This window comes from Empidonax traillii, unplaced genomic scaffold (assembly GCF_003031625.1).
Source record: "Empidonax traillii isolate 1590-97213 ecotype Southwest subspecies unplaced genomic scaffold, ASM303162v1 scaffold3:size4013460, whole genome shotgun sequence".
Classification (NCBI taxonomy): domain Eukaryota; kingdom Metazoa; phylum Chordata; class Aves; order Passeriformes; family Tyrannidae; genus Empidonax; species Empidonax traillii.
Genome location: NW_020955196.1, coordinates 905,154 through 920,690, shown reverse-complemented (window position 1 = coordinate 920,690; position 15,537 = coordinate 905,154). Strand labels below are relative to the sequence as shown.

At 35.1% G+C, this 15,537-nt stretch overlaps 1 protein-coding gene across 2 annotated transcripts in view; it reads left to right on the top strand.

Annotated features, from left to right (window-relative positions):
• KCNN2 (potassium calcium-activated channel subfamily N member 2) overlaps positions 1-15,537 on the top strand; it is a 71,871-nt gene that overhangs the window by 34,338 nt on the left and 21,996 nt on the right. For both annotated transcript variants that reach the window (XM_027906551.1, XM_027906468.1), the window contains exon 5: positions 13,821-13,962. In XM_027906551.1, coding sequence (XP_027762352.1) covers positions 13,821-13,962 — 142 coding nt within the window. The remainder of the gene's footprint in view (positions 1-13,820; positions 13,963-15,537) is intronic.

Genomic DNA, 15,537 nt, shown 5'->3' with positions numbered 1-15,537 from the left:
TTCAGAATATCATCATACACCTTCAGACTAATGAGCTTCTAAAATTGTAACCCCGACTGTTTAAACGTTGATGTTAAATTGCAGTCTTTCACAGTTGATTTTTTCCAACATTTTCAAAGGGAAATTATATGTTACATTTAGTTAATTGAACACCAACGATACTTGTCAGCTCTCAGTAATATCTGCAGCATTAATTTTCTTCCTTTCCTAAGCCTACAAGCATTTAACAGAGGTTGCATATGGTAATTCTCGGTAATACTGCTTTAAGAGTGGTATTTGCTCCTTGCAAGCAGATCACACCGGTGTTGCCTTCCTCGTTCTTTGTGTGCTGGGAGGCAGAAGACCTGCTGATGCAATCAGTGTACCACAGCAGGACACTGTTGTCCTTCAGTGATTGTATTTCTGATGTCAAGGAGTGTGATATTGCTTGATTTTTAGAAAATGAGTTCTAGCACAGATAGCAGGCCAAGAAGCAGATGCTGTGTTCTGATGTTCCAGTGTGTGTGCTGGAGACACAGTTACTTCCACTACACCTTCTATCAGTTCATTTTCACTTTTTCCAGAGGAAAATAAAAGTATAGACTAGAGTAATGTTAGCACAGTTTTAGTAGGAACAACCCTAACACTTTGCTGTTATTGAGGTGAGTGGATGTAGCATTCTTGATAGTATAGAACACTGAACTGTTTAGTGTACCAACAAAAGTATGCTAACTATATGCAAATAATTTATAAAATCATTAAACAATGCAAATTTTAGTGGCAAATTGCATTATTTAATGATATAGAAGATGTTTTGTTTGTTGGAAATAGAGAGCATGAAACAGAGAATCCATCCTACAGATTTCTTGTGACCTTTGACCAAAGATTCTTTATTCTTTAAGTTCTTTATGTCTATTTTATGGAGAGAGTTATGTTTACTGCTATTGTTTGGTGTGATATCTTTATTCTGAATAACAAAATGGTTTGAACTTAGGGAACAAAAGTTTTATTAAACTGTGTTCACAGATTTGATGCTTTTGTGTTGTTTCAAATTATTGTACAGGTAGAGATGCAATCTAGCTATACTCACTTTGAGGAACAAGGTGAGAGGTGTGAAAATGTTCTTATTTCTGCATACTTACATTTTCCTTTCACATGCTTTTGGGAAAGACATTCAAAAAACCTAAGCCATTCCCTGCAGAGGTCTGTGTTGCTGTACGCAGCTCCGCACATACTTCTTCACTCACAACTCCATAACCTAAAGGAGAAATTGACTGAAGCTGGATGCATGGAAAAGCAAGACTGTAGATCTCATTTTCCAGGGATTTTTAATCCACATACTTGGAATTCTCTCTCCTCTTTCCCTTTGGGGGGTTTCTGAACTGATTTCTGAAACTCAGAGGGTGAAATCTAAAGAAAAGCAAGATTTTTTTTCTTTTAAAGGTGAAAGATAATTTTACTTTTAGTCACATAATTTCTTGAGTTCTCTAAGAGGTAACACTCAAATGTAGTCAAACTCTTATAGGAAAACTTTTCAGTGTATACATATGTACATATATATATATCTCATATACTTGTTTATAAATTTTTATAATGAAAATTTTGTATCTGCAAAGATATAATTTACATATAAAGTGGCCTGTACTCCACTAGAATGAGACAAACATCTTCAGTTCAGTGTCTAGTTTTATTCTTTGTTTTCCAAACCAAACATTTTCTGCTGAGGTCTCAAACTTGTTTATTCTTTAATGTCATGGATTTTTGCTGATGGAATAAGATGTCTTTGACCTGTAAACTGGTTTCCATTACTCATTTAAAATGAGGGGAAAAATACCCAAAACAAATATTCCCTTTTTGATGTCTTCTGTGATGCTCCCAAACTGTAATTTCAGATACTGTTTATGAAGCAGAACAGCTGAAACAGTTAAGATACCAGAACAGTTGTAGCTCTCCAGTCACGTTTGGAGTTCTTAAAAATGCCTCAATTGGATTGAGTTTGTGTTGTAAATGTAAAGTCTTGCAGAAAGCCTGCTGTGCCAAATAAGTGAAAGGAGAAGGATTAATAGCTTCCTAAGGGCAACATTCTTCTTTCTAGAACTAGATCTGCTCATGCCTATTATACTTCCTGTGTTTGTCACACCTGTGAACTCATCTCAGTTCTAGGGCCAAGAGAGCACTGTAAATTAGATTTCAAGTTTGTTTAACATTTCTTCTTCCTGCCTGTACTCCTTGTTGCAATTTAGTACTAATTATGTTGACAGTCTTTATGAACCATTCCACAGTCTGAAAAAAAGAGCAGTTAGTTAAAATTAAATCTAGTTTTCATAGCAAGCTGGTATAGTTACAGACAGCGGACCCAAATTCAAATGTTCCCATTCTGCACATCCTTAGTTAAGCTTGACCCCTCATTATGTGCTTGCCTACCTAACTCTTGACCAAAGAACTGAGTTTAAGTGTGAAAGTCACATAGATAACTCACATATCCACTGTATGATTCACATAGACTTTGCCAGTAGTGTAAACAATGGGCAGTAGATAATTTCTGGTATATTAAAGGATTTTTCCAACACTTTTAACATACCGATTTCAAAACATGTTTCAAGTAGGTAGTGCAAAACATAAATTCGGTTGCCACACTATCCAGACTTCTCCTCTCCATTGCAAAATAGAGTGGCAATATGTAACTGCTCTTTCCTGATGTAAATGTCATCTGTTCAATACCTGCAGAACACAGAATTTCATTCTTTCTTCAGTGCTTCACTGAAATCAATAGATTTCAGTCAGAAAGTTTCAACCAAAGGCACAGATGTTAGGCAACTAAATGGTTTTGGTAAAAATTGGTTTTGGTAAAAATTAATTTATCAGTAGAAAGTATCCCCTTCTGTTCATGGTCTTTAGAGAAAATAAGTTCCTTTTTGTTTGGTAAATATTTTTCATTAAATCAGAATGATCCCTACTCAAGTTGCCTCTGTTCTGAAAGCAAAGAGTAAATAAATTGAAAATTATTGAAATGCAAAATTATCAAAATCAAAAAACCTGATTTTCATTTTCTTAATGAGAGAATAGGGAAGCAAGTACGAGATTCAGACTTCGTGGAATCTCACATTCACGTTATTACAGAATTTGATGATAACATGCCAAGGCCTTAAACAGAGTAAAGAAAACCGTTAATTGCATCTAGCATATTTAGGTTATTATGGTGGAGGTCTCTTAAGCATTTTCTTTTCGGGTACATTTAGCTGGGCAATACATCTGTCTTTGAATGTGCCACTGCAGAGGTCAAGCAAATGAGGATGATATTCCTCTATTATAATCACCAGAGTTAAGCATGATATGCATACTATTTTTGAAAGCCTTTCTGAAACAATGGTATTACCTCAACTGCATTTGGCTTGAGAAACTTGTGACAGAAATCCATCTCATAGTTAATCTATGTACACACTCACCCCATCGTAAGATGTTCTGCAACACAGAGTCACAAAAATGTCTTCCATGTTGCTAGCCTTTCTCAATCACTGCAAATTACATCTCTAGATTAGGCACAATAATGTACCCTGAAGTATTTTCCTAGCCTTCTGATAAGTTTGATGAAAAGAACAAAATTTAAAAAGGGAGAATCCTTTTTTTCCCCTAAATATTGACAAGCTCATGCTGAAGTTTCATACATAAAAAGTGGAAAATATTTATGTTACAAGTGATTTCCTTGTTTCATTTGCCATATGGCAATATGTAGTTATATTTTTATACTTTATGTTTCATAACTTTAAATGTACTGACTGGGCCCAGTACTTCATTAATAAACAGTTAGTGAGATTTGGTACAACTTTCAACTGACTCTCAAAAGTACACAGACTTTGGGTTTGGAATTGTCTGTATAAATAGTCAGTAAAATCTATCTAGTTTCAAGCAGTGTGACTTAAAGAAGTTAAACTCTAAATACAGTCCTTCCTTTTAATAAAGGAAATTAAAATATATTCAAGGAACAAGTTCACTTTAGCCGATTTAAGTTAAGCAGATTACTCCAGCAGTGTTCATTATTCAGAGTGTGAGGATACTCCAAATCTTAGACAGTCAGTGAAATCTTTTACACTGACCACAGGCTTCTGCTCTGATTCAAACTTAGTAAATTCTGTCTAGATTTTTAAAAATGTTTACTTAAAAGCTGCTGTGCTATATAAACCAGCTTTATTCTCCAATTTATCCAGGACTTACTTGTTATTTTATTTCCAAGGGAAAGGAAATTGGCTTAGGCTTTTTTTAAAATTATATTTTTAATTTATTTTATTTTTGTCCTCTGTTTCCAGTCCATTACATGAAAGAATATGCTTGTGTTGGTAAAATTGCTGATATCCTCATGAAAATTTGACCAAAAAAAAAAAAGAGAGGAGGTGTTATGGCCATGAACTTGTACTTCATTCCTTTTTGTACAAGGCAATACATCAGCTTCTGCTGATTTTTAAAGATATTTAAAACCAAGATATTTAAAAATAGTAATTTTCATGATGATAAATGAGATTAGTTCTATAAGAGAAAAATAACTTGAGTGTTCCGTTTGTCAGAAAGTCTTCCTGAAGAATTCAGCATAATCTTTGCTGTATAATTTCCCCTCCTCTTTTTTTCTCCACCCACTAAAAGGCTAACTTTTACCTAATTCTGATGATTTATGTAAGAAAAAAAAAAAAAAGGTGGGCTTTATTTGAATTGTATAATGATTAATTCTATTTCTAATTTCTAGAGCTTCTATTTCTGAAGTTTTCTTCAGCAAATTACTTCAGATTCTTTAAATATCGTTTGATTCTGATCATCTCCACTAAAAAAAAAACCCAAACCAAACCAAACCAAACCCCAAATCTTCTCTTTCTCCAGGGGGTTTCTGTATAAAATAGTAACAGTGTATCTCCAGATATGCAAAATGCAAGATAAGTGAAAATTTTAGAAGGGGTAGAATTACTTGCTGGTGAATATAATGAATGATTCACTGTAGAGTTCATTAAGAATCACTTTGATTTTTAATGATTCATATTTCTTTCATAACACAGCCTTAACCAGTGCTGTTGCATACTTTGAAAAATTAAAGCAAACCTTAAAAATAAAATTCCTTCTTATTGTATTGACAAATTTCAGAGATTAGGCTGTGTAAAAATTAATGGCTGCAGAAAGGAAATATACACTCATCAATATATCTTTAAAATAAGATTAAAAAGTGCTGAAAAATAGATATTTTCCCTCAAGCTTGCTTATTTCTTTCATATTAATCTATATTAAAAGTATATTAAATGTGTATTTATAGTAGCTTCTTTTGCAGAACCACTTTTGATAAAGATGATATACAGAACTACAGAAAGAGCAGCTCTTGGATATTTCATATTGTTTCGAATAGTCAATGTGTTTGTAGTCTAAGTCCTTTCTGGATTACTTCTTGAATTTTGCTTTGAAATCAGAGTTAATGTTTACTCAAAAGTGGTTTGTCAAGGACAAGTTCCCTTTTCCAGCTCCTATCCTAAACCTTTCAGACAGTATCTCTCTCCACTGGATTAAAGAGTCACACTCTCTCCATTTTGAATTTAATTTAAAGTTCAGATAGCTTCAGAAATGTATTTTGAGATACTTTGACAGCCTGTATCCTAACAGTTGGAATGGTGAGATGAAGATGCTGTTGTAATTTGGGTTTGTGCTTGAGAAGAGCCTTAAAGCAAGTTCACTCCCCATGGTCAATGCTCCTCTCATTAAGCTGCTAAAGTGACAAAAGGGTGTCAACAGTTCTTTGTCCTCGGCCTTGTGGAAAGCCTGATCGATTGCTTGTTCACTAAAAATTTTTCCTCCTTGCTTCACGTGTGGATACCGAGGCATTTTGGAGGCTATTTTGCTGCTTCAGGACGTGCTGCTGTTTTTGGCAAAATGAAGAATTTTGGTGTTATGCAATTTTTCGATGTCTAATTTAAGAGATTTATTTTTAAACCTTGCATGTTATTATAGAGGACTTTGAGTTCATTGGGTTTTAGTTGGAGCTTTGAGCATGTAGACCAATCAGACTGTGAAGTATGGAGCTGAGAGCCCAGAAGGTGAAGACCACCAAAATGATAAGCTGTAACAAAGATCCTAACTTCGTGCAGGGAGTCTGTCAGAGAGCTATAAAAAATTAAAATGTGATATTTCATTTCCAAAGAATGAGGCCAAAAATGATATGACAATAATGTATTTTGTGCTGTGAGCAACATGAACCTGGAGCAGAGTTCCCCTTTGCATTGAAAACGGTACTACTGTGGTTTTTTTGTGAAGACTAAGAAGTCATATACGATCGTGGACTTGTGGAGTACATTGTAATATGTGCGCCAAAGTTCGTGAATAAAAGTTGTTCCAGACCATACTGTTTTGGTGCTGATTGGTACTCCTGATCCAGCAACTAACAACAACCAGTAGAGTCCGAGTTTGCCCCTTAACATCTGAGCTGTATGAAGCATTGAGCTGTGTGACCATGAAGTCTGGACACGTATATAGGAGTTGGAAAAGGCTAGAGAGGTGAGTTTTTAAAATCCAAAGACAACCCTTTGAAACATGAGAACTCTTTATTGGTGACAGAATGTTATCAAATGTAAACAAATAACTGAGAAAAGCTGAGTTCCTGAGCCTGCTCTACAGCCTGAGGAAGATAGATCTATCTGAAAGATGATCTGAATTTAACACAACGTGTAGTCCAAATACTTAGAAATTAAGCAAAATTTTGCACAAAGAGTGATTAATACATGATTTTTGAAATGGGAAGAATCAGTTATGTAACCTTCATGACAGCTGCTACCGTTAGTCATAGCTTTCATCTCTAGGAGACACAAAGGTATTCCTACTGACCTTACTTTCTATTCCATTTCTCTTATGTACAGTTTATTAAAATAAGCCATGTTTGGGCACAGTGAACCTGATTGTTTTTCAAAACAGTCAAATTATGTGTTTAAAAAACCCTGCTGCAGGCAGAGCTTATGCAGGTCTCTAGGAGTTAAGGATTTGTTTAGGCCTTTTTTACAAGTTTCTGAGATCTTTAGCATTATTCGTTCTTTTACTGAGTCACAACAAGCACCTTGGTGTGTTATATAGTTATAACACCTATATGTGTTATAGTTAAGTTTTAGTTCCCAAACAAACATTTCATTATATTTCTACATGTTGAAGAGTAGAATGATAACTTTTTACTTTTTTTTTGAGTTTCATAAGCTTATAAATTTTATTAGGATGCTTCTTGAGATACATAACAATATTCATCACAGAAAAGCTTTATTGACATCTGAAATGTGAGATAAAGGCAAAGTCAAAGTAAGATTTTGAAATGAATAATCATGCAAGCACTAAATGGGAACATTTTGAAGGATCAATGGGGGGGGGGGAGGGATGGAGTGGGGGATGAAAAAACAACCCGAAACAAAACAACAAACAAACTAACAAAAACCCAAAAAAAACAAACAGTCCCTAAACCCCCAAAAGACTCTGCCAGAACTCCTGGTCCTATTGTTGTCAATTTTACTTCAGTTATGCCACTGCAGAAACAAAATAGCTTGAAACTGATGAAAAGAACACAGTAGGAAGTAAGAATATTCTGTATGCTGGGTGTGTATCTTAACTTAGGCAAGAAAAAATTCTCCTTAAACAAACTCTCTGAAAACTTCAAGAAGACATATTAGTGTTTTCATATAGTCTAAGACCTTCTGAAGCAGTAGCTCTCACTTTATTAATAGAATTACTTTTTTGTACATTTATACTGCATTATTCTATCTTTGCTGCTTTTCTTTTTAGTGGATTGCTATCTGCAACAAATGTAAAGTTTTCCAAGTTTGCCAGTACTCATAGAATTGATTCAACATATCCTCCTTAACACCCAAACTATTACTGAATGCAAGTTAAAAAAACTCCAAAAAAGTCAGGTACTTCTAAGAAGCTTCAGCAACTTTGTGCTTGTAGCTGATCGGTTTCTTTTGCAAAGATGAAGTATACTTTCAGTCTACTATGGCTGCAGACAAATATAAAGATTTAGCAGATCGTCAGCTCTCTACAGACCAGGAAGACAAAGCAAGACCTCCACCAGTGAAGGACAAAGATTAGCTTGACACCCTTTGAAAAAACAACAATTAATTCCTTATTTCACTACTGGTTACTCATTGCCCAAAGCACTGACACGTGAGTATGACAACAGCTAGGGGTTTTAGTCATTTTATGTCTTCCCCCTTATGTTTAAACTGCAATTTATATTCAAGAATAATGATAAAATTTCTTAAAACAGGCCATCTCACCCTTCTGATTTGTGAGACTTCTCTCTACTGTGTCCTCTTTTCTTTTAGATTATTTTTTCATCCATCTTAGCTAATATAGTAACTTATGCTAATGATGTAATGATGCTTCATATTCCTTGGGGTATTTTTGTCTTTCTATAAATAACCAGCAAATACTTTTAGCAGAATAATTATGAACATTTTTGACTATGGTAGAAGCAACCCAGAGAGCTTACTCTCATCCATTACTTTGGTTGAGTTCACAACTGCTTATTGGTGTGAGTTGTTCTGTTTGAAATCCAGTAATTTTTTTTTTGTGGCGTTCTGTACTTTCATGAAGCAGTTTTTGTGACAAGACCATTTTTGCTCATGTTCATAAATATTTGGGGGACGTCAACAGATGTTTTATAAAAAGACTGGGACAAGTGTGCATTTCTTCAAGCTGCCTTTCTGATCCTAAACCTGACAAGGCAGGCAAAAATTCTACCGTCATACTTAGAGTCAGCCCCACTGTTCTTTCCAAGTGCTGCTCAGGTTTTCTTTTTTTTTTTTTTTTTTCTTTTCTTTTAAACAGGAGAAAGTAAAAAGTAATAAAAAGACCCTGTCTGTTATCATCACTGTATTAACAGCTAAAAAGCTGCCAGTACCTACCATCTAACTAAAGATTAAAAAGGCATTTCATAACACAATGGCCTGATACTGTGGGGGAGCTCTAATAGCTGGTTAGATCAATCAGTGTCTCAACAGCATCTTTGTAAATTTCTGGTTTAATGGGCTGAGCCTGTTTCCAGCTGTTACTGGTCTAGAAGTTTTTAAGGTTTGACAAAGCAAAACTCAGCCTGGATTGCCATTCCAGTACAGGCCAGGAATTTCTTAATTATTATGGTAAAAGCAGTCCATTCTATTTCCTAAGAAAAGGGTCATCTTTTCAACCACTTTTTAGTTCTTTCCTTGAGTTGTTCAAGAAAGCAAAACCAAAGATGGCAGAATAATCAGAAGCTGTCCATGGAGGCAAGACAAACTGAAATGAAGCTGCTAAGTGTGGATTGATGCTAATTGACTTCTTCTTATTCATCATTTTTTAAGATGAATGTGTTTTAGATGTCAAAATGTGAATGTTTGGTCATTGTGTGCAGCTAGAAAGATGATATTCTACCAAAGTAAATGAAACATCATCACATATGAACATGGTTCTGAAGGGAAGCAGTACTGAAAATCATGATACCAGTAGTGATACCAGAAGGAAAGGACTGCTATTTGATGAAGAAATTGAAACACTTCTTTGACAACCAAAGCTACTGCAGTATTGTCAGCTGAGGAATATATTTATTTTTTCTGAGATGAGTTGTAAAACTCCCACTCAGTTTGGCATAAGAAGGAATCGAGCCATGCTATTTTTGCACAAATATAATCATTCAGCTATTTTTGGTTTAAATTACAGTAGTGTCAGAACTTACATATGATAGTTGGTGAGAACTGGATAGTGGTGTTTCACAGGATGATGATTGCCTGGTGAATAGTGTGGTCCAGCTGCAGCACCACCTGCCTGCTAGCATATTTCCTATTAGAAAAGGAATGTGATAAATAATTCTTATGCCTGTGTGACTTCAGCTAATGGTTTTTCTACTTTGGGGGAATACATTTTTTTTTTTTTTAAATGACCCTTATTTCTGCTGGCATGTAAGTCTGTAGCTGCAGTTTTAACAGTTAAATAGTAGCTCTTATCTTTAAGTGACTCACTGTATTTTTATTGCAAGCTTTTATTGTCTAAGAATAGTGGACTTTAAATATTTAAATCAATATAATTGTAGTGACTCTAGTTTTAAAAATCCAAATCTTAATGAAAATAAAAACCCTCATCAGAATAAAAATTAGTGACAACAAATCTTCTGGTTTGGAATTTGTTTGGTAATGACGGGATTTTGTTTTGTGTCACTGAAAGCAAATTTTTGTTTCTTTTTCCTTAGTTCCTGAGCTTTTGGGTTTCCGATCTGTTTATGGTACAGTGTTTTCCTGTCAAATCTCAGAACTCTCAGATACAGAATGAATGGATAGTTTAGAAAAGCTACAATTGAATTCTGAAGCATGTTACATCCAAGCTGCCTTTCACAGTCCAGCTGGAATTTGGAGATGTTTGCAGTGGCATATGATTACTGACAGTGAGTGAGACAGCTCTGCTCCAGCTGTTGGTTTGGATGGCTTTTCTCCTCATGATAGTGTCCATTGCAGTTGGCTCTACTGGGGACAGTCTCAAAAGTGAAGATACAGTGGTAGGAATGACATTTTCCAGGTCCTCCGGTGACTTCAGTGCCACACATTAGAGCTGCAATTATAGAAAAACATGGGAAAGTTTAACTTTTGCTCTGTCCATTTTACTATTCCCTGTATAAATGGAGGAGTTCAGTCTTTAGTGGTGGGATAACTTTGAAAGCAAGTAATAAAAGACAATTGGATTGATTTCTTTCCCCCTCCTCAAAACAGAGCAACTTATATGCCTCCGATGTTGATTTTTAACCATTTCCATGACTATACAAACAAGATGCTGTAATTATTACTTTTTAAAGAAATTGCTTTTCCTGCTTTTTCTACCTGCTCATGGACATAGGGTTGCAGAAGACTGCCCTGGCTTCTCTCATTCAAGCTTGAATCCCAAGTGGTAGTGGTGCCTAGTGACATAGTAGAGCACTTGGAAATATATGCTGGCACAGTTATAATCTTATGAAATTGAGAATGGTGTAAACATGTATCAGAGTTGCTAACCACAGAGATTCAAAAATCATGACTGAGGTTACAAAAAAATGCAAGACAAAAGCAAACCACCTTCCTGTAAATCTGGCAAAGAAATTATGGGATTCTCAGAATAGTGACACCCTTTTAGGTTGTCTCTATTTTGCTTACAGATTTTTAACATGAGAAGTCTCCCCTTCAACTTTCCCTGTACAGTTGCAAGAGAAAGTTTTTAGGTTTTGTTGAAAAATTAAATTAGGCAAATTAGATAATTTGCATACTTTGTCGTGCTTGAGCAGTTGAGGCAATAGGGAGTGTTTCTGAGTCATAGTAAAGTAATTCATAAGTATTGCTGATTTTTAAAATAAGCATACGACATTTGATTGCTGAACTAGAACCTTGAAGTCACAACCAGGTGAAGTACTTAGAGTAGGAAATCCATTAGGCCAGAGCTAACAAGATGAAAACATTTGAACAGGTCTTTGAAGTGTGGTACCCAATATGGATGCAGATGGCTTTAACAAACAGCTTATCTAGGGAACCTTAATTGTCCCTGTGTTTCCAAGGAAACTTTAAAAAACTTTTGATGTGCTTTTTAAAATTTAACCCTATGTCACCATTGTTAAAGAATCTTTGTGTATGTTGGCTTTTGTGTTTTCTGAAATGGGTAAAGGAGAATAACTGAATAAATACTCAATTATGTTTTCCTTGTATTGTTCAAGGCTTAAGAGAGACGTTTTGGCATTCTTTGTGTGAAACTGGTGTTTATTTCTGTAACTCAGTGAGCTCTCTTTGAATGTTTTGTTTTCAATCATATCAAGATGTCTATCATTTATTAAGATGTTATCACTGTGGAGGGCTGAAATTTTGTAATGATGTAACTGTTTGGACAAAATGTGGAAAAAATCAAAAGCATTGCATTGCATTTTCATCTTCACAGGAGAACCAGTTTTCTTATCTGAAGTATGAAAATGGCTGGGTTCAAAATCCAAAGAGAGGCATTAAAGAAATGTATGTGAGCATTTACTAGTATTTAAGTTGCTAGCTTTAGAATGTATTGTGGCTTTAGTGCCCTTCTGTGAAGCTTATCCAGACCCTATGGGTCATATCACTTGCATGATACTGTGTAGGGAGTAGCACGATTAGGTAAATAGGCTTTCTTCTTGCCTTCTGGATGGGATGACTGTGTTTCTCTCCCTGTATCCATATATTTCACAGCTGTTATTTGCTAAGTTTGTTAAGTGGAGACTAAAATCCATAGTATTGAGTGCACACTGGAAAAAGCTCAATGTCTAATTGTTTTTTGTCATAAGCTAAGTCAAAATTGCTGTTGTTTTTTTTACTTGTCTTGATGCTGTTGTAGTTGTCATTGTTTGTGTCATTGTCATCTTTAGGAGCCCAAATGTGGGCTTCTTCAACATTGTTCTAGGTTTTGTTCTAGGCAGAAAAAAAAATCTTCAGAAGCTTGTATAACGTATGTGAGAGACAACACTGAGACCAGGAGAGATAAAAGTACAGGTGAAATATGGAACAGACTTGTTTGGAGTGATTGCTGTGGTCCCTGGTAGTCAAACAGTTCTTAACGTTTTGTAATTATCAAGGCATAGGTGGGACTTTGAAAGCAGAGTTTTGCAGACTTTTACAGTAAATATCTTACAAATGAGAGAATAAGGAATTTCTTGAGAGAGCCTGTGTGCTCGTTCTGCATTCTTGCTCTGTCACAGAGACTGCGGTCCAGAAAGAAGGAAAATAAGCAATTATTTCAGTTGTGGAAAGCGGATTGTTTACGGATTTGTGAACTAATTTGTTAATGACTCTCTGTGACCCACTGTAAGACACGGATTTAAGAAATGGCTAAAGTAATACCCCTGGGGAATTTAACAGCTTGTAGTTAACCTGAAGCTTCACAGCAGCTGCAGGGGTGATTGCAACCTTGAGTCTGCAGTGGCTGCCACAGAAAGTCTCTGTGGGAGAGCTGCTCTGTCCAAGGAGCAAAATTCCACCTATCTTAGCCTGTTAGGCACTTTTCCTCCTCACAGAGTTAGTGCTGACAACAGGTTTTTGGACTTAAAATGTGTCCTTATATCTTCACAATCTATTAAGTATGTATGTCATGTGAAGACAAGATTATTAATCTGAACTTTTTTTCTTTGAAGTGACAAATGAACATATTCAACTATAATAATGAAACTAAGATGGCAAATAGCACATAATGAAATTTCATTTAATAGGTGACTTAACACAAAAGAGTGGTTTTGCTATATTTAAGGTAAAGATCTTTTGATGATGAGAAATACAATAGTATAAAAAATACAGTATTTTTCTATTTATTTTGAACATGTAGATGGAGAGGGTATGCCATAAGTTGTCTAAGTCAGCATTTACATGATACCTCATGATTAGACTTCTGATCATAGACTTGCATTTAGGCCAAGGAAATGAAGATGTGCTCTGCTGTCTGCTTATACACTCAACCTTCTCTCCCTTTTGTATTAGCCTCAAACTGCAACTGTAGTAGACTGGTGTCTTATGCTGCTGAAGAGTCTTAGCAGGACCTGTACTCCTGATGAAGACATTCTATTAAAAAGGGTTTCAGCTTTTTTAAGGAGAGTAACCAAATACAGAATTATAAACCATCACAAGTATCTCTACTACTGGTTCTATTTTTTACCTTCTGATTTTTTACTGCTGATGTAATTGCATTTGAGTTTTATTTAATTCCTTATAGCTGTTTTTAAAAAGGAGATAGAATACAAGAATGATCATATAACCAACCAGTTAATGCAGTTTTTTTCTGGCAGCACAAAAGTTTAATAATTGTTTTCATGATAAAGAAATCGATTTTTTTCTGCTTTTCAGATACCACGATCAACAGGATGTTACTAGCAACTTCCTTGGGGCAATGTGGTTGATTTCAATAACTTTTCTATCCATTGGATATGGGGATATGGTACCTAATACATACTGTGGGAAAGGAGTCTGTTTACTTACTGGAATCATGGTGAGTGAATTTATTAATTGGATATGAGATTACATTTGCTGCAATTAATCCCAAAATTTTTTTAGTCATAAAGAAACATGTATTTGCTGCCTTGCAGAGTATATATATACTTACTCAGACCATTTCCATAGTCTTTCATTCCTGGTCATGGAACGCAATTTTCTTCTTTAGGTAAAATTTAGCAGCTGTGTAATGAAATACAGAAAAACAAATTCCACCTTGACATAATGCATAGCTTCGGAAATCGCAGTAGAGCCTTTCATTAAATGTTAAGGTATCATATCATCTTGGTCATCTTTGAACATGTGTAATTGTACCAATACAAGTAAGGAATCTTCACTTATGACTTTCTTAAAATTAAGTTATTCACAAACAAAGAAACATGATGGTGGTGAAACTCCTAAAGCCTTTTGATTGAGCTTAGTTTTCTAATTTATTTCTTACAATTCTAATAACATTACTATCCATAGCATTCCAAGTAGATTTAAGTTGTGCAGTTTGCACAATAAGAGGTTTTGCTACCATTGATACCATTCAGCAGTTGTTAGGGTATGCAGACTCAATATATATTTATGATGTATTTCATGACAGGGTTTAATTTTTTAGGATTGCACCATTTTGTCAAAGTTAGGCAGAGAGTAAGCCAATGTATTATAATGTCTGGGAAATGTACACATATCTGCAGTAAATTAGAAGTAAACAAGTTCAGGACTCTGCTGCTTTTATTTGTATCAGTTTCTGTGTGAATGTTCCTGTCAGCGAGAGAGGTAGAATTATTGCCATATAACACTGTATATAACAATAAGATACATACTTGCATCTGAATTTTGTCCACTGCTTATAACTAATGCAATTCCAGTATCTACCTCTGTTAAAGCACCTATATTGGGATTATGGCTGAACACAGATGGTATCAAATAGTTGCCCCTTTTGAACAGATGTTTTGGTAAAATTTTTTTATAAGTGTGTATTTTATGTACAGAGAGTAAATTTTGCCAATGGTGGCAGATGTGTATCTCCTTAAATACAGAGTTTGCAGTGCAATTGGAAAGTACAGGCTGAAAGCAGAATAACTCAGAAGGCTTTTTTTAAGCCTGTTGGCTGAGCTCAAATCTGCCATCTTCTGGGGTATTTGGCTTTACTCCTCTTTCTTTGTTAGATTTTGATGCCAGAGAGAATCAAATGTGCTCATAAATTCATTAGGAAAAGATATGGAAAGCAATGTATATTGCCACGGGGATGCACAGAATGGGGACAGAATCCTGTTATAAAGCTTTCCTTCTTCCCGGGCATTGTTAATTAAGAAGCAAATGCTTGAAGATGCAGGTTTAAGATCATTTCCCCCCCTCAAATTATTCAAGACTTTGCAGAATTTCATTATGAATAAGTATTACAAAGAAATCTAGGACCTTCAAAGCCCTGCAGAAGTGCAATGAGGATAGTAGTATTGGTAATAATCATCTATGGTTTCAAACAAATGCATTTCTGCTAGTGCAAATGGATAGCAGCAGTTGGACTGTTATTTTAAATATCTGTGGATCAGCTTATTATTTTATTATGATGAAAATAAAGTAA